This window comes from Xenopus tropicalis, chromosome 8 (genome assembly GCF_000004195.4).
Source record: "Xenopus tropicalis strain Nigerian chromosome 8, UCB_Xtro_10.0, whole genome shotgun sequence".
NCBI classification, from domain to species: domain Eukaryota; kingdom Metazoa; phylum Chordata; class Amphibia; order Anura; family Pipidae; genus Xenopus; species Xenopus tropicalis.
In genome coordinates, this window is record NC_030684.2 from 86,521,980 (window position 1) to 86,545,659 (window position 23,680).

A 23,680-nucleotide genomic window follows, 5' to 3' on the forward strand; every position below is an offset into this window, starting at 1 on the left:
AAAAAAAAACCCAACATAGTATGATGATATTTTGGATGATATTTACAGTAACCCTATGCACAGCAGTGTTAGCAAGCCAAAGAATGCATGCTGAGATTCTCTGAGCTTAGGAGCAGCTAGGCATGCAGAAACAGCTTTAGGGAAAAAGAGTAACAGGTTCCCTTTGCCACACTCATTTGCAGTCTTTCCTCTTCTTTCTTCTTCTGTGGTCTCCTTAGTTAAATAAAAAAGGCTATGTACTAAAATAAAGAAAAGTATGTGTAAAATATATTTATATAAATTATCACTTTAAAATAGTCTAAAGGAAAAGTTTCCAGTTCCTTACAGATTATTGAAAGAGAAATTGTTAAAATGAATTGGTCATAAAGTATTATTCATTGGGTTGCTGCAATTTATTTTATTTCCCCTAGAGGGCAGACTCTGATGCTAATTGGCTTGTCTTGAAGTCATCTTCCAAACTAATTTCTAATACTTTTTTTTCCCCTGTAGGCCAAGTTGGATATCGCCTTTGGGACCCACCACACGTAAGTTTTATTAACAGTGGACAAATACAATAAAGAAATCTAAACCACCTGTGCACTTTAGATGAATGACACTGTACTTAAAGGACATGGAAAGGCAAAGTCACTTGGGGGTGCCAAAACCAAGTGACTTAGGATTTCCTTGTCCTTTAATGCACAGAGAGCAACTTCCCTTTTGGTTTAGCAAGCATTTACCTTAAGATAAATATGCTCCCAGTGTAATTATTCTGTTAGAGCTTTAGATCATATAATTACAGCTAACGGGGATATTAGAATCCTCTATATTGCAATGGATGGCATTAATTTTTTATACAAAAAATTGAATTGCCATTTTCCTGATTGCACCTTGTTAAGTACACGCTACTAATATGAAGCAAAGCATGTAGATTTCCTCATCAGCCTGCTTAAAGCAGCTTGTGTCTGTCCAAACGATAGCCAGCTGTTATTTATTATGTACTTAAGAAAATCTGTAACGAGCCTTGACTTCCAGTGCTTTACTATGAATAAAGGACTGCACACCTATATAAAATAAATGTGGGATAATGCTGTGTGAAATAATGCTTCTTTTCTTTTGATTTTGTTTGTTTTTTATTTTAAGTTTCTTACTAAAAAGAGTGACCGTATAATCATGCTTCTGGTAGAAGATTCCATTACTTACTGTACCCCCCAGCAAGGTGCTGAGACATAGAGAATAACAGCAATTTGTGGTCCTCTAGCAGATCAACAACAATTGAAATGCTACACTTTAAAGTAAAACTATACCCTCAAACAATGTAGGTCTCTATAAAACATATTGCATAAAAAGCTCATATGTAAAACCCTGCTTCATCTAAATAAATGATTTTCATAAAAACATACTTTTTCATTAGTATGTGCTATTGGGTACTCATAAATAGACAATTGCCATTTTAAGATTTAAGGGCCGCCTCCTGGGATCATAGGATTCGCAGAGGACACAAACAAGCCAAGGCACACATGCATGCTAGGCCACATCAGCCAATGAATGGACAGAGTTCTGCCTTTTGCTTTCAGTTTGACGAGATTCTTTAATAGGTCAGTAGGTATATCAGCCCTTATTAGTAGCTTTTTTTCTCACCAGCCTCCATTAGATGCTGCCGCTTTTAAATACCCTAGCCCCATTACTGTATTTGTGTGTATAAATCAGTGCAAGCAGGCCTCTAGTCTGTACGCATCTGAATGGATCTATGTATTTTCCCTTTTACCTCATTTGAGTTTCAAGTGCTTGTCTCCTGGCAACCACACAAAAAAGAGGAACATCTTGTTACAATCTGCGCATACACTCTGTTAAAGTAATTCTCTTTCTGTTTTTTGAATTATCGCAGTCATCAATTTCTGGCATTTCTTCAATATTGTGCAGTCCTGGGAACGTTTATGTTCTGCTAAGTAGGGAAGTTATAAATGATAAAGGCTGTACTGTGATGCAGAATGTGTCCACTGAATAATCTTTTCCAGGGGTCACTGTAAAACCCAGAAGTATAGCATTTACCATGTGGCAAATGTAGGGTTTCATGGGTTATTATCATCACTCCTGGCTGTCATGTATGAAGCATAGTGAAACTACTTTTGACCTTAGTAGTCACTAGTGTGTGCAGTTGGAAAAACTGCTTTGTATTGTAATGGGACTTAAAAAAAAAAATTTAATTGCATTTATGGATGAAGTCCAGTTGTTGAAGTGCAAACCAACATCTCTATTTCAAAATTATATTTTTTAATTCTGTTGTTCTATCTTGCCAAAAACAATTCCTTTGTGCAACTTTTTGTTTTATGCCTCTGCATATTAAATTTAAACATATTATTTCTGAATTCATTGAACTACACACTATTAGAGGGGGTGACTGTTAAGGTTTGCTTGTTTAGCAGAATACTATGTTATGAAGTACTGGACTCCTATACTGGTACTGGTGCCCCAGCTGGTCTCTTACTAGGGTTGCCACCTGTCCGGTTTTGGCTAGATTGTCAAGGTCAAAACTGCCTGCCTGGTTTCCCCAATTTGAAAAACTGGGCAGGACACTTTCAGGCCGAGCGCCACGTCATAGCCCACGTGATGTCATGCTCCCGCCCAGAAAAGTCATGCCCTGCCCCCCTGCATGGGGTTAGCCATGGCAAAAGGTGGCAACCCTATCCCTTTCTGACATGTATATTGGCTGCTGCTCTTCGAAGCTGAGCCACAGGATAATACCAAAGGAGGATACCAATGGAGGATAATACCAATGATTTTTCCCTCTGTCTGTGTTCCCTGCTAACCCCATAAATTCAGCTGCAGACAGTAGCCAAAGGGGCTACTTGAAGCCTGTCCCATAAACTGGTACTGGATCATTAGCATTTCTGCTGTGACTGAAGGTGGCCATACATGGGCAGATTTCAACTCTGATTGGGGTCCTTCAGACCACTTTGGCAGCTTATCTGCCCGTGTATGGGCACCCCCGACAGGCCTTCCCGACCAACATCTGGCCTAAAATTGGCCAAATCTCCATCAGGCAGGTCAGATTGGGGGCCCCAAATGAGCGGATCGCACTGTGTATGTAATATGTAATGTAAATAGCTAAAACTTCTAGCTCTCTGGTTATGTGGCTGGCATGGACATATAACTTTTTATCTGTGTAATTAAAGGGGATCCAAACAACATTTTAAACTGATTTAAATTTGCACAGAGTGGTCCTCTGGCTACTTTTGTAAATCATTTTCGGATTTAATGATCTTTCAGATATTAGCAGTTTTAGTCTGCTAATTAGACTTCTAATACTAGGCTTGGCTCAACAGCTCTTTTGAGGGCCCAGAGTGTCAATGACCTGGATTTCTGACTCTTGGACAATCACAAGCTAAAATCCTGCTAATAGCAATCTAATAATCAATTATCTCAAACTCCTAAAAATAGAAAATGAATGTAAATTGCAAGTGCTCAGAGAAGCATCTTGAGTACGTTTACATACTCTGCAAATAAATGTATTTCTTTTTTAATATTGGGAAAGAACGTAGCTTCCTGTAAACCGAAACCAACTAATTATGGGGGACTTGTAACTTTTTTTAAAATAACATTACTTTTAATTAAGCTGTAATGCTGTTTTTTTGTAAAGGAAAATGATGTTGCTGTTGTACACAGAGGGTCTTAGAGTTGTAATCCATACCAGTAACCTTATCCATGAAGATTGGTACCAGAAAACACAAGGGTATGTACTAAACTTTTTTTTTTTTTTTACTGTTTCAACTGCTGACAGTGGGTACCCTCATATGCATATAGTGAATAGTGTAATGATACAGTAGCTTGGCATAATTAATTGCTCTATACTGCGATAGAAAAATTGATATACAGAATGATGACTCCCTATTATTACATATTTATCACACTAAATGATTCTGGACCTTTTAAAGGAAATGTAAATCTTTAAAACAACTACTTGTCTTAGCGCTTTTGCTGTTTACATTATTTTTGTCTAGATATCAAGATACAGGTATGGAATCCATTATCCGGAAACCTGTTATCCGGAAAGCTCCAAATTATGAGAAGGCAATATTCCATAGTCTCCATTGTAATCAAATAATTCAGATTTTTAAAAATTAATTTCCTTTTTCTCTGTAATAATCAAGCTTGTACTTGATCCTAACTAAGATATAATTAATCCTTGTTGAAAGCAAAACAATCTTTATGGAGTTAAATGATTTTCTAGTAGATTTAGGTTATGGAGATCCAAATTATGGAAGTATCTCTTATCTGGAAAACCCCAAGACTGGAGCATTCAGGATAACAGGTGTACCTGTATTATCAATTTTTATACTGCTAATACATTGAACTCAAACAACAGCACAACTTGCTGGTCAGTTTTGCTGACTGAGATGACAGGAGAAAACTTTAGAAGAAGCTGATGTTTCTCTGCTTATTGAAGACTAGAAAAAAGTCATCTAAGTGGAGTAATATCAAAATGTTTCTACTTCTTCCTCAGGCAAAACTGACTAGAAGTGAAGCTGTTTTTTCAATTTGATCATAGTAGCATTTAAAAACTTCATGGCAATTTTACATTAATTTGTTACAAGGGTTTATATTTCCTTTAATAAATGAAGTATTAGGGAATTTGAGTAAATACATGTCTTCTCATGTGTCTTCCCTTGTTGCTCTCACAACTGTATTGCCACTTTAGTCTGCCTCGTGTTTCCAAGCAATTACATGCTCTCTCGTGTGCTCTCAAGTACAAAAGTACAACTACTGTCTTGGGTTCAGAGAACAGTGGAATTGTTATTGAATCATGCTTATGTGTTTGGATTTGGAGATTTTTTTTTTTTATGAGCCAGTATGTCTAAATTGACTCTGTGGTGTCTTTGTCCTGGTTTAGATTTCTCCTGCTGACTGTAGTTCTGTCATCTAAAAGCTTTGTCCTCTGTTCTCCGCAATCTGTGATGGTTTCTTTCAGTGCCATCTTGAGAAGCATTACTTGTGTCATAATGCAATTCCCAGCTTCTAGCTTTCTTCCTTTATGCTCATTATTTGACCCTCTTATTTTCACACTGTGTTCTGCAATTCTCACTCTTCACATCTTATCTCTTTTTCTTTCTAACAGTAGAACTGCAGAGTACAACCTTGCCTTACTTTAGGGAGCCATTTAACTCTCCAGACTGCCTAATATCTTTTTTGGAAGTATTTCCAGTCTAAGAGTGCACAATAGGGCTGACAGTAGTAATACTACTTCAGTGGTGTGAACGCACAGGGGAGTATACATGCCACTTAGTAAACATTTAGTAAAAGTTACCATGGCCTCCCCTCATTAATGTGAAAACATCATTTAGATATAGTATTATTGCAGCTCCTGCTCAGTAAATAAAACATACAGATAAATAAGAGACTATGCAAAAAAACCTTTGAGAAACTGAATCTAGTTACACTGACTGATATAAGCTGACGTTACATCCCTGTCAGACTGAGTCGGCAGCTTGTCTGATACTCTTAGGAGTACTTTTTTATATTTAAATGTTGCTCACAGGTTAAAAAGGCTGAGGACCCCTGTCACATATTTTTAAAAAATTCTGTTTTGTTTTGTCTTCAGTATTTGGTTAAGCCCATTGTATCCTCGGCTTCCTGAAGGAGCTTCGGTTTCTGCAGGTGAATCTTCTACAAATTTTCGATCTGACCTTGTAGCATATTTAGCCTCTTACAATTCTCCGAGCCTAAGAGAGTGGATGGATATCATTAAGCAGCATGATCTCTCAGAAACAAGGTTTGTACATTGCATTGGGGTCGGTTACTAATTTGTACAGACAAATTTTGTCTAATGCCTGAAGCAGTTTATAGCAATATGTCCCAGAGGAAAAAGTATGACAACAGAGGCAGAGTTTATTTTACAAAATAAAATAATTGTTATTAGAGCATTGCATGCAACAACTTAGCAAACTTGATACAGTGCACATTATGTTGCATATTCACATGCCACATTTCAAGTCCATTAGCCCTAATTTGATAAGGCAATTCACTGCCATAAGTAGAAAATTTAAGTACAATGGTTTCCCTATCTGCATGTTTAACATGTTTTCTTGAAGATATGAGAATTTCCTTTATAATAATCTTCCAATATACTCATTATGATCAGTTTGTAAACACAAAGTTAATTTCCAATATTATCCTTTAAACAGATCACTATTCTCCTCGTCCTGTTCAGGGTATATAAAATGCAGTGCATCTACACCTCTTGTTCAGGGGGGTATCAATATATCATGTAGAGAATTAAAGCCGAGACTGCGTTTGACAAAGTGTTGAGACAAGCACTTCTGCGTCTGGCATACTTGCCTAGTTCAACCTGTGCCTACTGTTTATTTGGTATTATTTCCATCCCCCAAATTATTTAGCTATCATCTTTGTCAGGTGCACTGTCTGAATAGAACACAGCAGAATGCCTGTAGGTACAATCCCTTTAAGTGATCTCCAAATACTGGACCACAGGTTGACCTCATATGTCTGTCATATAACTTTTTTGAGACTAACATACAAACTAACACTATGGGGCACATTTATCAAAGTCCAAATTTCGGACCTTATATAGTATGAGTACAAAAAATTTGTATTATTAGCGAAAATGTGCATAAATGTTACAAAAAAATCGTATTGTTGCGATCCGAAGATATCATGGTACGATATGAAAGTTATGAAATTCCGAACAATTGGAAATGGCGTTAAAATCTTTCTGATTTTGATCCTTCTGTGCATGATTTTGGAAGCCTCGCATAGGACTCAGTGGCAGTCTGCAACTCCAACCTGTTTAAAGGAAAGTCGTGATACTGAAGCTTGAATGAATTACGAAACTTTCATCTCTTTGTGACAAAAACGATTTTGTTGCACAAATTGTCACAAAGTATGAAAAAGTTGCGCAATTTAATGAAAATATCGTAGAAAATACGCAGTTCTGAAACTTAAAAAAAATCCTAATTTTTAGTATTCGGACTCAATCATACACAGGGCTGTGGAGTCGGTAGATAAATTCTCCGACTCCTCAGTTTCTGATACTCCCGACTCCGACTCCACGACTCCGACTCCTCTGTTTTTAATATGCTAATGCAGTGCTGTCCAACTGGCGGCCCACTTTAAATGGTATCAGTACTGAGATTAACTGCATGGTTCTCACCTCAGATATATATATAATTTTAGGGTTTAGGTCTTTAGGCAGAGAAAAGTATGTTTATTAGTGAATGCAACATTAGTATATTGCAACAAGAACTTTAAGTTACTGTGATAGTGTATCTTATTTGTGCATCTTTTATAGATGATTACTGAAAAGCTTACAATTGCAGGGTATACCTAATTGGATCAACACCAGGAAGATTTCAAGGAAATGACAAAGATAAATGGGGACATTTCCGTTTGAGAAAGGTACTGGTGCATGTTGTTTTTTTTGGGTTTAGCTGTGTCCTGTTTTGCATCTAAAATTAAAGTGGGGAAAACCTTAATATAATGCTAAGTTTTGATGACAATTACCATTGGAACAATGTATCAGTAGTCGGCTCCTTCAGCTAAGACTCCAGTTCCCACAAAGCTTTGGATGCTCTTTATATTAAAATACTTTAATTCAAAGAAATGTAAGGCATTTTGCGCACTAAAATGTTTTAATGGAAGGTGTAATGTTGCTTGAAATTCAATTCACTTTTATTATGCAAAATATTGTATTTGGTGGTACTGCCCATTAGTGCTAGGTTTTTGGTGGTGGCAATTGTTGTTTTCTTATTTGCTCTATACTCTCTCTCCTAGCTATTAAGAGAAAACACATCTGCAGCACCAGGGCAGGAAACATGGCCAGTGATTGGACAGTTTTCAAGCATAGGATCCATGGGTGTGGACAAAACCAAGTGGCTATGCTCAGAATTCACTGAAAGTCTGACAACCCTGGGAAAAAGCATCAAAAGTCTACAGAAACCTGAGATTCCTCTGCATCTGGTAACCCTTTATCCTAATAGTGAAACATTTTTTGACATAGTGGGTAAAGTATCCAGTATAACAAGCATATATTTATGCTTCCCTAAGGTCCATTACTGTTCTCCCTCAAGCAGTAGGAAGTAGGGTAAACACATCACAGCTGTATTTCCAGTCTCCTGTCAGTATTATGGCTACTATAGTTTGACTGAGGCTTCAGGCTGCGAACGTCAGTCATATGTATTTTTAATTGGTCAAATGCTGCTCTGTCCAAACTAAGTGGTCTGATTTTGTTTAAATAATCCTAACTTGTCCTTTGAAAATGCAATAGTTAAGCCAGAAAATAGACAATTTATTACTGTGCTGTCTGCTGTGTAATGAATATAGTTCTGTGATAACCGTTGTGATTTATGTTTTTTTATCCCCTCAATCTTTGCTCAAATTACAAAAAAATAAATAAAAATATGTATCAAGATGACATAGAAGCCAATGGGAAGATTATCATCAGCATTCTTCTTTTCTGCTGTTTTGCACTCTTTGTGATTTTTTTTAATGGTTTTGATAAATACATCCCTTAGTGTACCCATTGATACATGCACTTCTAAAAATAACCCATGGGAATAAAAAGAAAGGGGCTAAACCTTTCTGCAGTAAAATCTAATCTCATATATTGATAAATCTGCCCTTATTGATCAGCTAGAGCATAAACACATTCCTCTGAACTTTTAACTAGAAATTTACTATGTTTTTTTGTATGTTGTTTTTCAGATATATCCCTCTGTTGATAATGTAAGAACTAGCTTAGAAGGATACCCTGGTAGGTACATAACAGAATAACTAGGAAACCATGCTTTGTTGCTGCTGTAAAATATATGATAGAAGCCACTGTGTTATGTCATGTAGTGCTACAAGATTTGTGTTCTGCTGACTTGCAGTTATGACACATAAAAGATACATGTGTTATACAGAGCTAAAAAAATGGATGTTTTAGTTTTATACTGTTACTCACAGACACAAATATTGATTGGTCTTACTTAGCACTGCTAAGTACTTTGCAATCTAAGTGAGTAAGGAAAGCTTCTCTAAGGAGAAGGAAATCTGCTGGTGCAGTTTTATCCCAATAGATTAGCTACAATAAGGCAAGCTAGAACTCTAAATTTTAGATTGCTTTACGATACCGGAGTAAACAGCACTCAAAGGTCTCTCTGTTTAAGATAGCAGCTACCATTTTAGTTTGGCCTGACTTCACTTCGTGCCTGCATCTCTGCTCTGGGCTCAGATAAGAGCAGAGAGGTGAGGGGAGGAGGGGAAAGGGATGAGGAGGGAAGCAAACTGAGGATGGTCAAGCACGAGCCCTGGAGATTTAAATTGAAAGAAGGAAGTCTGATACCGAAGAACATGTGTACAGAATAGAAGGAAAGAAATGGTGTGTTTATTTTGTCAGAGGGCCCATTACTCATCATTGCTGTGAGTGTTTTTTAGGGAATGCGCCGAATCCAGGATTGGGATCCAAATCCTTAAAATCACGTAACTTTTTGTCACATAAACACAGAAGTTGAGAAATTTTCTCTGAAGTGCTTCCACGACTATTTGCATATGCAAAAATGCTCGGTGTTTGGCCGAATCTTTCATGAAGGATTCAGGGTTCAACTGGATCCCAAAATAATGGATTTGGTTCATCCCTATTGTATTTACATAGACCTTTCTGTTAAAGCTTACTTAGTTATAAACTTTCCTTCTCCTTTATGATTCATCCATTTTCCTTCTCATTTAAGAATCTTTACTATGCTCGATTATTGGCCAAACAGTCTATTTAGCCCAATTTGTCACACCGGCTGGGTGTTAATGATGCACAGATTTGGCTATTGTTTTTAAAATGGTTCCCCTAAGCATACCTAAACTAAACACAATAAGAACTATACAAATTTCAAGTGTATTCTTAATTTCTTGATAACAATGCAAAAGTTAGTTATTGCGTAGTATTTACAGCTGAGCACTAATCAACCTCTTATTGTTTTCTGTTCCAAAATTCTGTTATTTTGCAGCTGGTGGCTCATTGCCTTATAGCATTCAGACTGCTCAAAAACAGCCGTGGCTGCATTCCTATTTCCAGTGAGTACTTGCCACATATTACCTGAGGCGTTTGTTACACCGTTTTGGGGTAATTTTTCAGTGTTTAGATCAGGCAGGGGTATTTACTAATAAGATAACATATATTTAAGGATAATTGAAGCTTGTTGGTTATATTTTTTTAAAGCAAAAGTCATCAATGCAAGCACATTTTTTTGCGTATGTATTTTTTATTGTCAAAATAGTTACTTGTAATTTTTCAGTTTTTGATGTTGCTAATGTAGTGGAATCAAAACTACATATCTACCAAACTAATGTCTATTTGCCTGTTGCATGTAACAGCTGCTGATATATATTGTGCAAACATATTAAACTGACAATCCTCCTTCAGTTCACAATTTGCCTTGTCATCCTGAGCCAGCTGTCCTCAGCAGCTGAAAAAAAAGTTTCACATGCCAGAAATACCTAGTCCAGCCCAACAATATAAACCAGGGATATTCAAAATACTACCCTCCAGCTATTGTCAGACAACAGTTCCCTAAAGAGTAGCAACTTTAAAGGAATTACAGCTGCTAGCTGGACATCCCTGCTTATCAGTAGCAGTTTGATTCTCTATTCTTGCCTACTATTAATGCCTAAAATCTTAGGTTTTCACATTCACAGACACATTGTTTTGTGACTTGGTAGAATTTAGGATACTTTTCAGACTGACAGGGGGAGCTGTTTTTTTTTTTTTTTTTTATATATTTTTAAAATCTTTTCTTTATATAGATTTTTTTTGTCACTGTTGTTATTCTGATTCTTGTAAAAAATGTAATTTAATAAGATCCTCTTTGGATTTGCAGTAAGTGGAAAGCAGAAACCTCGAGACGTAGCCAAGCAATGCCCCACATCAAAACATACATGAGGTTATCTCCAGATTCCCAGCACCTGGCATGGTTTTTAGTTACTAGGTAAAAACTGTTTTTGAATACCTGTACTACAAATTCAAGGTAATTACAATAGAGTTTAGCCACTCTTGTTATGAACCATGGATTCAAGCTTTTTTGACATTTAAATAGCTTTTCATTTAATATTTACTGTTTCCCTGTGCTATGGGGAGAGTGACCCAACAAACACAAAATTTATTTGATTTTAATAGATCTTGTTCTCCTAATTTCATAATTTTATGACCAAATCTGTTTGGTCATAAAATACTAGTTATGATAATACAGTTTATTCTATTCTAACATTCTACTAGCTGACACTACACAGCAAGTTTTATTGAACTTTTGAGTCCCCAAACCTAGCTTTATATTATAAATAGGGGGCAGCTCAAACTTGCAATATCCTAGGTTAAGTAAAACTATTTGTAATTGTATTATGTTACAGATTCCTAATTAAGTAGTGTTCCTCAAGCATGTTCAAACTACTTGTACTAGCTAGAGATTTTCGATTGAAATGTCCATCATTATTATAAGGTTTTTTTTTTGTCTTAGTTTGGTGCTTCTACTTTCCTGCATACTTAATAGTTTAATATTGCATCTAAGGTTGTCTTTTCGTTGTGAGCAGCTTGTTTGCTATATCTTTTGTTTTGATGTCTGATGTTCTGATGTCTTTTATAGCATATTAGGCAGCTAGGACTAGCGTCATGTTCTTAAAAAAAAAAGGAAGTAAAAAGTACAGAAGGGTTTCCTTTACGTACAAGAACTGATTTATTCTGTGTAATAGCAAACACAATTTAAAATATATTTAATTAAAAATATTCATTAAAATATATTTCATTGCAGCTGGTATTTTAGCTAAATCTTTGTTTGTAAACAATTCAGATATCCAACACCATGGGGCAGATTTACCAAAGCACGAATTTGAATCCCGAATAGCAAAAATTCGGATTGGAAATTAAAATTTCGCAACTTTTTCGTTGCAACTTTATCGTATTTTGCACGACTATTTCGTCACCGTCGCGACTTTATCGTATTGAACGATCGTAAACGGCGGAAAAACCTTTCCAACTTTGCATGATTTTGGCACTCTGCAGCTCCAACCTGGCCCAAGGAAAGTCACGATACTGAAGCCTGAATGAATCCGAAACTTTCGTACTCTGCACAACAATACGATTTTTTTCGCGATGGTGATGAAAAAGTCGCGAAAAATATACAAAAAAGTCGCGACGGCGACGAAATAGTCGCAAAAATACCGATCATTACAAAAAAAACACATTTGGACGCATTTGAAGCATTCGTGCCTTAGTAAATCTCCCCCCATGTGTGTATGTATTAATAATCTACAGCAAATGTTTTACATTCTGCCTGTGGAACACTATGAGAGAAAAAGAGATCTGTATTTCCTTTTGTTATTATCCATTGTCAGCAGAAAGCATGTCCATATTAAATGACTCGCTCCCATAGGAATTCTGCACGGACTAGGGATTTAGTATTTGTTTGACAACCACTAAGTTAACAAAAAAATGCTGGTGTTTCCCGGATTAATGTATATAATTCTTGTAATCAGTGCTGGGCCAAGCAAGCCGGGTGCCCTAGGTGCACACAGGGTGGTCGAGGTTGAGGGGGATTGCTGGTGGGGGGAAAGGGCCCGGAACTAGTGGTAGGTTAAAGAAGAGGTACCTGCCTGGAGCACCCCCACCGTTGCGCCCTAGGCAGTTGCCTCTTCTGCCTGCACCTAGTTCCGGCTCTGCTTGTAAAATTACTCTAATCAACTGCTGCATATTTCATTGTATGGTTACATAGTTTCATAGGGTTGAAAAAAGACTATTGTCCATCAAGTTCAACCCATCCGAGTAAACCCAGCACACAACCTATACTAACCAATCTATACACTCACATACATAAACTATATATACAACCAGTAATACTAACTGTAGATATTAGTATCACAATAGCCTTGGATATTCTGCTTGTTCAAAAACTCATCCAGGCCCCTCTTAAAGGCATTAACAGAGTCTGCCATTACCACATCACTAGGAAGGGCATTCCACAGCCTCACTGCCCTCACCGTGAAAAACCACCTACGCTGCTTCAAATGGAAGCTCTGTTCCTCTAATCTATAGGGGTGACCTCTGGTGCGCTGATTGTTTTTATGGGAAAAAAGAACATCCCCCAACTGCCTATAATCCCCTCTAATGTACTTGTACAGAGTAATCATGTCCCCTCGCAAGCGCCTCTTTTCCAGAGAAAACAACCCCAACCTCGACAGTCTAACCTCATAGCTTAAATCTTCCATCCCCTTTACTAGTTTAGTTGCACGTCTCTGCACTCTCTCCAGCTCATTAATATCCTTCTTAAGGACTGGAGCCCAAAATTGCACTGCATACTCAAGGTGAGGCCTTACCAGGGACCTATAAAGAGGCAAAAATATGTTCTCATCCCTTGAGTCAATGCCCTTTTTTATACAAGACAGCACTTTATTTGCTGTAGTAGCCACAGAATGACACTGCCTGGAATTAGACAACTTGTGATCTACAAAAACCCCTAGATCCTTCTCCATTAAGGATGCCCCCAACACACTACCATTCAGTAGATAGTTCGCGTTTATATTATTTCTACCAAAGTGCATAACTTTGCACTTGTCAACATTGAACCTCATTTTCCAGTTTGCTGCCCAGTTTTCCAATTTTGTCAAATCGCTCTGCAAAGCGGCAGCATCCTGCATGGAACTTATAGTTTTGCACAATTTAGTGTCATCAGCAAAAATAGAAACAGTACTCTCTATGCCCACCTCCAGGTCATTAATAAACAAGTTAAAAAGCAAAGGACCAAGGACTGACCCCTGCGGTACTCCACTAACCACACTGGCCCAATTAGAAAATGTTCCATTTACCACCACTCTTTGTACTCTATCCTTCAGCCAGTTCTCTATCCAATTACAAATATTATGTTCTAGGCCAATATTCCTCAATTTGATCATTAACCTTCTGTGAGGTACTGTATCAAACGCTTTAGCAAAATCTAAGTAGATGACATCAACTGCCATTTCAGCATCAAGGTTCCTGCTCACCTCCTCATAAAAGGCAACTAAATTAGTCTGGCAAGATCTGTTACGCATAAAACCATGCTGGCACAAACTAATAGTATTGTGAACTGCAATGTATTCAACTATCCTATCCCTTATTACCCCTTCCAGAAGCTTTCCTACTACTGATGTCAGACTAACAGGCCTATAGTTTTCAGGCTGAGAACGAGATCCCTTTTTAAATAATGGCACCACATTAGCAATTCGCCAGTCTCTCGGCACCATGCCAAACCTCAACGAATCCTGAAAAATTATGTGAAGAGGCCTGGCAATCACAGCGCTCAGCTCATTTAATACCCTGGGATGAATCCCATCCGGCCCTGGACCTTTGTTTACCTTTACATGTTCAAGTCTCTTTTGAATTTCCTCCTGAGTGACCCACGCGTCAGTAGCTAAATTACTAGCACTGGATATATTGTGATAGCATAATATGACTTTTACTTCTCATTTGCATTTGACAATGCTCCTATTTATTAAGAATTAATGCAATGTTAGTTAATTAGTAAATGTAATTGCATATAACACATTATTTCAGATCTGATAAAAGTGGTGTCATTTTTCTTGGCGGGAGAGGATGATGGCAGAAATATAGTAACCCTCAGTTAGGTGTTCAGTTACATTCAATGTGCACAGATTCCTCATTATTTTCTATGGCACAAGGGTTGCTAAATACTGTTGTAGCCTCACAAATCCTAATTTGTGCAAAGGATAAGTTATTTGAACAACAACAAGAACAGCAGCAAAAAAAATACATTACATATATTTTTTCCATTAAAGGAACAGTAACACCAAAAAATAAAAGAACTTTAATGTAATAAAAATATAATGCACTGTTGCCCTGCACTGGTAAAATGTGTGTGTTTGCTACAGTAACACTACTATAATTTATATAATAAGCTGCTGTGTAGCCACGGGGGCAGCCATTCAAGCTGGAAAAAAGGAGAAAAGGCACAGGTTACATAGCAGATAACAGATAAGTTCTGTAGAATACAATAGTGTTTTAGCTATTATCTGCTATGTGCCTGTGCCTTTTCTCCTTTGAATGGCTGCCCCCATGGCTACACAGCAGCTTATTTATATAAATGATAGTAGACTTTCTGAAGTAAACACACAACTTTTACCAGTGCAGGGCAGCAGCACATTATATTTTAGTTACTTTTATACACTTTCATTTTTTGGTGTTACTGTTCCTTTAACAACTTTTTGCATTCCCCTATATGTGTGTTAATCGCAGCTCTAAGGGATGTGTGGGATCTCCTGGGAAAGATAGCGCCCATCTACCTTTTTCTGTTTTTGTTCTTGAAACTACAGATGGGATGTGGTGATGGATTGAACATTACTTAATGGTTTCACTTATTTCGGCATTATATTTTTGTCGCACTTGGGTTAATGTTACATCAGATGACTTGTCAGCTGTTTTTTTTTTGTTTTTTTTTTTGCAAATTTTCTTTTCCATAGTAGCACAATGTGCATTATATGCTTTACAGTCACTTCCTATTGTGAACCTATAAGAATCTCTTTATGGTGGTAAAAGCTGGATAGCCTCCTGAATGAGTACAACCATGTTTTTAGACATGTACCATACTTAGGATTATTTAATTTTTCATAATGGGAGATGAATTGAGACAATCTTATGTGTTTTTTAAGTCTCACAGCTACAAAATGTATGGTTCAAGCTGTGGAGGTACTAATAATCAATGAGAAATTATTGATTTTTAAATTTAATATTTCACCAAGTGAAAGCAAAGTGCTGTATTTAGATTTTGACAGCTTTCAGGCATTGTGGGGTTAAATCATAAAGCATCTCTGACTGATTACACCCCTGGTTGCTAAGCTGCGCTGGAAGATTTTTCTAACCCCAAATACATGTGCTGCTAATATTATTTTCTGATAGATTATTATACTTCCCTGTGTGAGGTGCTAAACCGACAACTGGGGAGACCATAAATGTATAGAATTTCCTTACTGCTATAAAATGTATCGGAAAAGGATGAAACAAATGTTCTTTGGTTTTCATCTGAGCAGACCCCTCTGATCCCAAAACCTTGTTTGTTAAATTATTGTCCCCTGTTTTCTATATACAGGTATATCAGTGTATAGTACTCCTTGCGCTATATATATATATCGATAAACAGGACCAGCACACCATTTCACAGCAAGTCTTCTATTTATTCATTCATCGTGCGTGAAGGTAAACCTCATATAGAAGAGGCCCTCTGCATTCACCCTAATGGTAACTCAGTCCCTTTGTTAAATGTATGTTGAAGCAGTAGAATTCTTCTCTGATTCATATACCAGTCTCTCATTCAAACCAATCCTGTCAATTAGGAGAGTTCATTTCTGGGGGTCTGGAACATGAGACACCCCTTGTGTTTACTATCATTCTGATCACCCACATATGGATCACCATATGCCACTATTTTCATTATAATATCTGTTACTGGCAAGTACCAATATTATATTACAGATAACTTTGCCTGAAACCAACAACCACCTACATGGGGTCATTAATGGCATGGTCCTGGGCACTCCCACCGTGTGCATATAGTAATGAGGGGAGAATGTCCTAGCAGGCCATAAAAAGGTGGTGACACCTAACCATGCTAGCTCGTACCTGAGGACCAAATTCTGTTGGGGGTATGTGCTCAGGTTTCCAACTCTTGCCTCAGGAGGACACAAAGGAAATTCCTAACTTGGTAACATTCCTAGGCTTTCTCTGTGTATTATTTTATTTTTTATCTGTTTATATGCTAATTAACTTGCCGACTGCTAGCAAGAAGGAGTGTTTGACTGTAATTTAACCCTTTGGCTGCTGGAGTACTTGTTGAAATACTAAAAGCTAACCCAAACTACAATGAGAGTGTGTGTGATACATTGGTGTGGTGTGGAATATTACCTTTTGTAGAAAGCAGAGAGATATTCATATTTGGTCCCTATCACCTGTTAATGTTAGGTTGTGGCAGCAGATCGATTTTCTGGTTCTTGGTACATTTAGGGTATCTGATGTGAGTCTAATGACCTTAGATTAACCATTTTAACTATGTGTTGTGGGCTATGTGTACTAGGCTTTTGAAAGTTATTGATTTTGTTTCCTCCATATTAGTTTATTTTTTTATATTTAACTAAGACAAATTAATATTTGTTTGTTCCTAGTTTTTAATGTTTATATAACTAATAATATATATAACACAGAAGTCAGTGTCACATGCAATGCAGCTTGCAGGTGGCTTCCTGTGGTGCAACTTTTAATGGAAAAGGATCTTTGTCAGTGATGCTAAATGATGTGAGACTTGTGATCTTTCCTACCTGGATATATCAACACAGAATCCATTTCTATATCGCTCAGTAGCCAGACCCCCATTTTTAGCACAGTAGGAATTCTTCATCAGCCATTGTTCTTGCTTTTCAGTTTCTGAATGTGTTTTTCTGTTCACCGGTGAAAGAAAGTGAAGAAATGGCTTTTCTACTAGTATGATTAACTGATCTTTGCATTCTGTTCAGCTGTCTTAAATAAACATTTATTACTGGCAATATATCTCACCTGCATGTCACAGCTGGAAGGATTAGGCAGTTTCTAGTCAGTCAAATATGCAAGGTCCATCAATAAATCGCATTTTAAATACTGTATATACCCTCTATTGTCAGTTTCGGCCTGCGTTTGCTTGCACTGGAGTTCTCCTACGTTTTACCGCAGGGGAGCACAGGACAAAAATTGCAATCCAAAAATTGCAATCCATGCTTTCTATAGGGGCTGTACTGACACTGGCACATGTAAGTGGCAAACACAGGCAGAACACAACATGGTGCTAATGGATTGCATTTTGCCCTGCGGTAAATTATAAATTCTTTGGATTTATTTGATATTTAAATGATTTTTAGCAGACTTAAGTTATGGAGATCCAAATTACAAAAAGATCCATTATCTGGAAAACCCAGGTCCCAAGAATTCTAGATAACAGTTCCCATACCTGTACTGTTTTGTTATTACAGAGTAAAAGGAAATAATTTTAAAAAATGTGAATAATTTCCTTACAATGGAGTCTATGGGAGATGGCCTTCCCGTAATTAATCATTTTAAAAAATGTGAATAATTTCCTTACGACGTAGTCTATGGGAGATGGCCTTCCTGTAATTCTAAACTTTCTGGATAACAGGTTTCTGGAAAACTGATCCTATATGTATTGCCTTAAACAGCTCATATGTAAAATATTGCTTCATCTAAATAAACCAATAAATCTTAAATAGAACATTTTCTAAGGACTGTCCACTGGCTCGATGATTTATTGTGCTTACATGCAAATCAAGCACAGACATACGTGCCAGTTACATCAGCCAATAATTGGACTGAGCTCTGTTTTTTTTACAGTTAGAGCTGGGTATTTCAGTGCCAATATCCACCATGTGTGCCTACACCTGGGCCAATGCAGTGGTCCCAGATGCAGACAAGGAAGAATGCTGATGCAAGTGTAGGGGTGAAATTCCACCACATGTGGCCCTAGCCCAATTTCTTCTTTTATGCCTCCAGTATTCATCTCAAACCCCTCCTTAGAGGGATCACTATGGGACAGTTTCTGCACATGAAATGACTGCAGGGAGACTCTGTAGTAATGGCTGCCCTAGAGTGGGTTGACAGAACAGAACTAGAAGTACCCCCTGTACTCCAGAAGTATTTTTGATAAAAAGATACATTTTATTACAAAATATGAAAAAAGAACATTACAGACCTCAACGTTTCAGTCCCCCACAGGAACTTTCATCAGGAGGCAGAGAAAAGACAGTATTGTCTTATTGTACTATATCTGCTCTTGCACCCAGGTATAATCATTGTTAGTGGTGTGCACCAACTGGCTGTATATATATATATATATATATATATATATATATATATATATATATAATATTAAGCCCTGCTCATTCAACTCATGTTGAAAAGAGGACATAATACCCTTTAAATTCATATAAAATACCTTCAGTTATTGGTGTTACTGGTCCTTTAATCTTGCCACCCTCCTATTGTAAGCTCTGCGGGGCAGGGATAGCCTTCCTCCTGTTACTATTAGCACATAGCACTTCTTAATTACATGCTGGGCTAATGTATCCAATTGGGAAAATTTGCAACTGGGCAGTAACATAATTTCAAATTAACATCAAATTTTTACTGCACCTGGCTGAAAAAAGCTATGTGTTACCACCTAGGCGTAAATTTGCCCAGTGTTGATTAACGTCCCAAGTATATTTATATTTATTTATTTCAATATTTGTATTTTTACTTTCTTGTAAAAAGGTAAAGTGTGGCATATACAAATATTGCAGTATAAATACCTTTTTACCATTCCTGTATATAAAAACATTGTTCCACAGGTTAGGAAACAGAATAGTTTTTATTGAATATGAGGTGTCCTATAAAGGATCTTTATGTTTCCCAGGAAACCAGCATGACTACTCTGAATCCACTGTTCTGGTGGAAATGTAAAGGTCATTGCATTCTTATTTGATTTTTTTTTTTTATTATTTTTAAATAAACATCAAGTATGAGAGAATAACAAAAAACTATTTTTAGTGCAACCTGCAAAGTTTATTTCCTGGAAAAGTGTATTCTACATACTGTGAGATACAACTGCAAGGACTGTTAGGGTCCTTACACACAGGCTTTTTTATGCATTTACAAATGCATACTGAGCGAATAAAAATGCATATAGTGGATTTATGCATTTTTTTTTTTTTTTTTTTTTTAAAAGAGGCATAAATTACTTTACTAGAATAAAACACAATTCTGAATGCTCATAAGTACAACCACTTAAAATATAATGGAATCAATTAGCTGATGCATTTAGGTGCACTCAAACCTTTGTCTCAAACCTGTGTCAAATACAAAAAAAAGCCTGTGTGTGAGGGCTCGTTCCCATGGGTATTTCGCCCTGTGTTCCATCACAGGGAAGCTCAGGACAAAACGCAATTTAGTCTTTTCGAATGAGTTTGTATCGGGACTCCCGGGTAACCTGGAACGCTTGACACCTGTGCCCTAGACATTGTGAGTGGGATTACTGTTTTAGTGGCGTTTAATTAATTTGCCATTACTTTGGCTGTGGGTTCTTTGGAAAAAGGCTAGGAAGTTCTCTTGTAGCCAGGACTGTCTGTTTGCTACCCCCAGAGATTGGAATTTAGGTGGAAGCTACTGCTGAAGGTAGCTCAGGGAATCTCAAAGAACAGTGAGTGCAAGTAACTTCTGGTAAACTTTTGCTTAATACAACATCCTTTAGTGCCTTTCCCAAATGTAATGATCATGATTTATGATGCTGCTAGTTGCTGACTCTACTGCATGTGTTTTGCTGTATGAAAAAAACTTAAATTTTTGTTTGCCAGCTTGTGAATAAATCAAAGGCACAGTCTGGCATGGATTTTACCTGGTGTTCCTGTCTCTTATCTATAGAAAAGTTTGTGCCTCTACTACCATAAGAGTGATTCTCCCACAATATATCCAGTTTCTCCTCTGTATGTAGAATACACATATATATATATATATATATATCAGTTTTGCTGTGTATTTTAATCTATTAGTGTTTGACTTTTTTTTATCATAAATAGTGCTAATCTATCAAAAGCTGCCTGGGGTTCACTGGAGAAAAATGGTGCCCAGCTGTTTATCCGCTCTTATGAACTGGGGGTTCTGTTCTTGCCTTCTGCATTCGTAAGTTTTAACTGTTTTGTTAACACTTGAGTTTGATGATGTTTGTGTATTTTTAAAAACATGTTGTACCATCTGCAATGCAAGTAGTATTAAATATCTTGTCTAACCTCATTATGATGTATAATATACAGTGGTGTGAAAAACTATTTGCCCCCTTCCTGATTTCTTATTCTTTTGCATGTTTGTCACACTTAAATGTTTCTGCTCATCAAAAACCGTTAACTATTAGTCAAAGATAACATAATTGAACACAAAATGCAGTTTTTAAATGAAGGTTTACGTTATTAAGGGAGAAAAAAAACTCCAAATCTACATGGCCCTGTGTGAAAAAGTGATTGCCCCCCTTGTTAAAAAATAACTTAACTGTGGTTTATCACACCTGAGTTCAATTTCTCTAGTCACCCCCAGGCCTGATTACTGCCACACCTGTTTCAGTCAAGAAATCACTTAAATAGGAGCTACCTGACACAGAGAAGTAGACCAAAAGCACCTCAAAAGCTAGACATCATGCCAAGATCCAAAGAAATTCAGGAACAAATGAGAACAGAAGTAATTGAGATCTATCAGTCTGGTAAAGGTTATAAAGCCATTTCTAAAGCTTTGGGACTCCAGCGAACCACAGTGAGAGCCATTATCCACAAATGGCAAAAACATGGAACAGTGGTGAACCTTCCCAGGAGTGGCCAGCCGACCAAAATTACCCCAAGAGCGCAGAGACAACTCATCCGAGAGGCCACAAAAGACCCCGGGACAACATCTAAAGAACTGCAGGCCTCACTTGCCTCAATTAAGGTCAGTGTTCACGACTCCACCATAAGAAAGAGACTGGGCAAAAACGGCCTGCATGGCAGATTTCCAAGGCGCAAACCACTTTTAAGCAAAAAGAACATTATGGCTCATCTCAATTTTGCTAAAAAACATCTCAATGATTGCTAAGACTTTTGGGAAATACCTTGTGGACCGACGAGACAAAAGTTGAACTTTTTTCACACAGGGCCATGTAGGTTTGGATGTTTTTTTTCTCCCTAAATAATAAAAACCCTCATTTAAAAACTGCATTTTGTGTTTACTTGTGTTATCTTTGACTAATAGTTAAATGTGTTTGATGATCAGAAACATTGTGTGACAAACAAGCAAAAGAATAAGAAATCAGGAAGGGGGCAAATAGTTTTTCACACCACTGTATATATATGTATATATATATATATATATATATTATATAATAGTACTGTGATTCATATTCCGTGCTGTTTGAAATGTGCGGAAGATATGTTTTTATTCATGGACTAAAGGAAGTAACTGTTTGAGGCTTATTAATGCCCTACTGCTTTTTCAAATGATTTTCTTATTTATGCATTCTAACAATCTGCAAATACAGATTACATACTGCAGCTCAACTAGTGTAACTGATAAAGAAGCATTTCTCCACCCTAATATATATTCATTCAAATGAAAGAAAATTAAATCAGCGTAATATTATATTATTCTGTTTGACTTTTCTCTTTGCAGCCTTAAGGGCAGATTTATTAAAGTGTGAAATTAGAGTTCACCATTTGATAAATATGCCTCTAAAAATCCCATAGAAATGAAGAGAGAGCATTGGAATGTTAATGTGGTGAGCTCTAATTTTACCTTGTTGATGCCATTTCCCGGCAGCTTCAGTCCCTTCTGAGTATTCTGCCTGACATGAAGATTTACCAAAGCCTGTGACACAACTTATCTGCTGAAGAAAAATGGCACCCAGCCTTACTGAGTTACTATTATAAAGACAGAGCGTTCTAAAACTAATTTTAATACTTAATACGACAAAGCAGTTATTTTTAATGTATTATTTGAAAATAATAGATTATAGAAAGAGACACTTACCCTTTATTTTTTTTTGTTATTATGTAAAAACACCCATATGCAAGAAAAAATCTGGAACAATATATATTTATAACTTAAATACAACCTTTTGATATATGTTAAAATTATCACTTTCTCTCCCCAACAAACTACACAGGGTCTTCCAGATCCTATGGACTAAGCCAGCCTTAAGGTGGCCATGCCCGGGCCAATTGTAGCTGCCGATATCGGTCCCTTAGACCAGCGTTTTTCAACCACTGTTCCGCGGCACACTAGTGTGCCGCGAGATGTTGCCTGGTGTGCCGTAGGCAGGGCACTAATGTACTAGGGGGGCACTGCTCTTGGCACCAATGTACTAGGGGGGGCACTGCTCTTGGCACCAATGTACTAGGGGGGCACTGCTCTTGGCACCAATGTACTAGGGGGGCACTGCTGCTGGGCACAGAGTTAATTTTTTTAACATTTTCTAATGGTGGTGTGCCTTGTGATTTTTTTCATGAAACAAGTGTGCCTTTGCCCCAAAAAAGGTTGAAAAACACTGCCTTAGACTGATTCGGCAGCTTATCGGCCCATGTAGGGCCTGCCCGACCAACATCTGGCCTGGAATCGGGCAGATATCGATCTGGCAGGTTAAAAAATTTAGTTGCATCGGGGACCGCATCGGCTCGTTGATGCGGTCCCCGAACCGGTTGCGCCTATTTCAGCATTCTAATTCGATCATGTGGTCCCGGGCCAAACGACCGAATTAGCCTGAATTGACTCGATATTGCCTACACGTAGGTGGGGGATATCGTGAGAAGATCCGCTCGCTTGGTGACCTTGCCAGGCAAGCGGATCTTAACGTGTATGGCCACCTTTAGGCGTATTGCTTTCTTGGTCCAGGCTACTCTTTAACGCTGACCAGTTTTTTTTTTGGTTTTTTTTTTGGTGTTTGGAATATATAGATTCTAGAGTCAACTGGCTGCTACAAACAATATGCAGCTACTTTGTGCAATATGTCTCGCATGCTGCACTACACTGCACACTTACCCTGCCTACTGTGTACAAAATGGACCATTTACGCCCCCTGCAACAGTGTGTATTATGTTCAACTTAATGGTTGCACTATGTTGAGTAACCCTTTGCTCTTGAGATCAAGAG

General features: G+C 37.4%; 1 protein-coding gene across 3 annotated transcripts in view; it reads left to right on the forward strand.

The window, feature by feature from the left end:
• tdp1 (tyrosyl-DNA phosphodiesterase 1) overlaps window positions 1–23,680 on the forward strand; it is a 64,976-nt gene that overhangs the window by 12,093 nt on the left and 29,203 nt on the right. For 2 of the 3 annotated variants that reach the window (XM_031890526.1, NM_001045777.1), the window contains 9 exon segments: window positions 490–524; window positions 3,617–3,709; window positions 5,576–5,746; window positions 7,311–7,389; window positions 7,765–7,950; window positions 8,695–8,743; window positions 9,972–10,038; window positions 10,842–10,949; window positions 20,593–20,695. In XM_031890526.1, coding sequence (XP_031746386.1) covers window positions 490–524; window positions 3,617–3,709; window positions 5,576–5,746; window positions 7,311–7,389; window positions 7,765–7,950; window positions 8,695–8,743; window positions 9,972–10,038; window positions 10,842–10,949; window positions 20,593–20,695 — 891 coding nt within the window. 3 annotated transcript variants of the gene reach the window in all.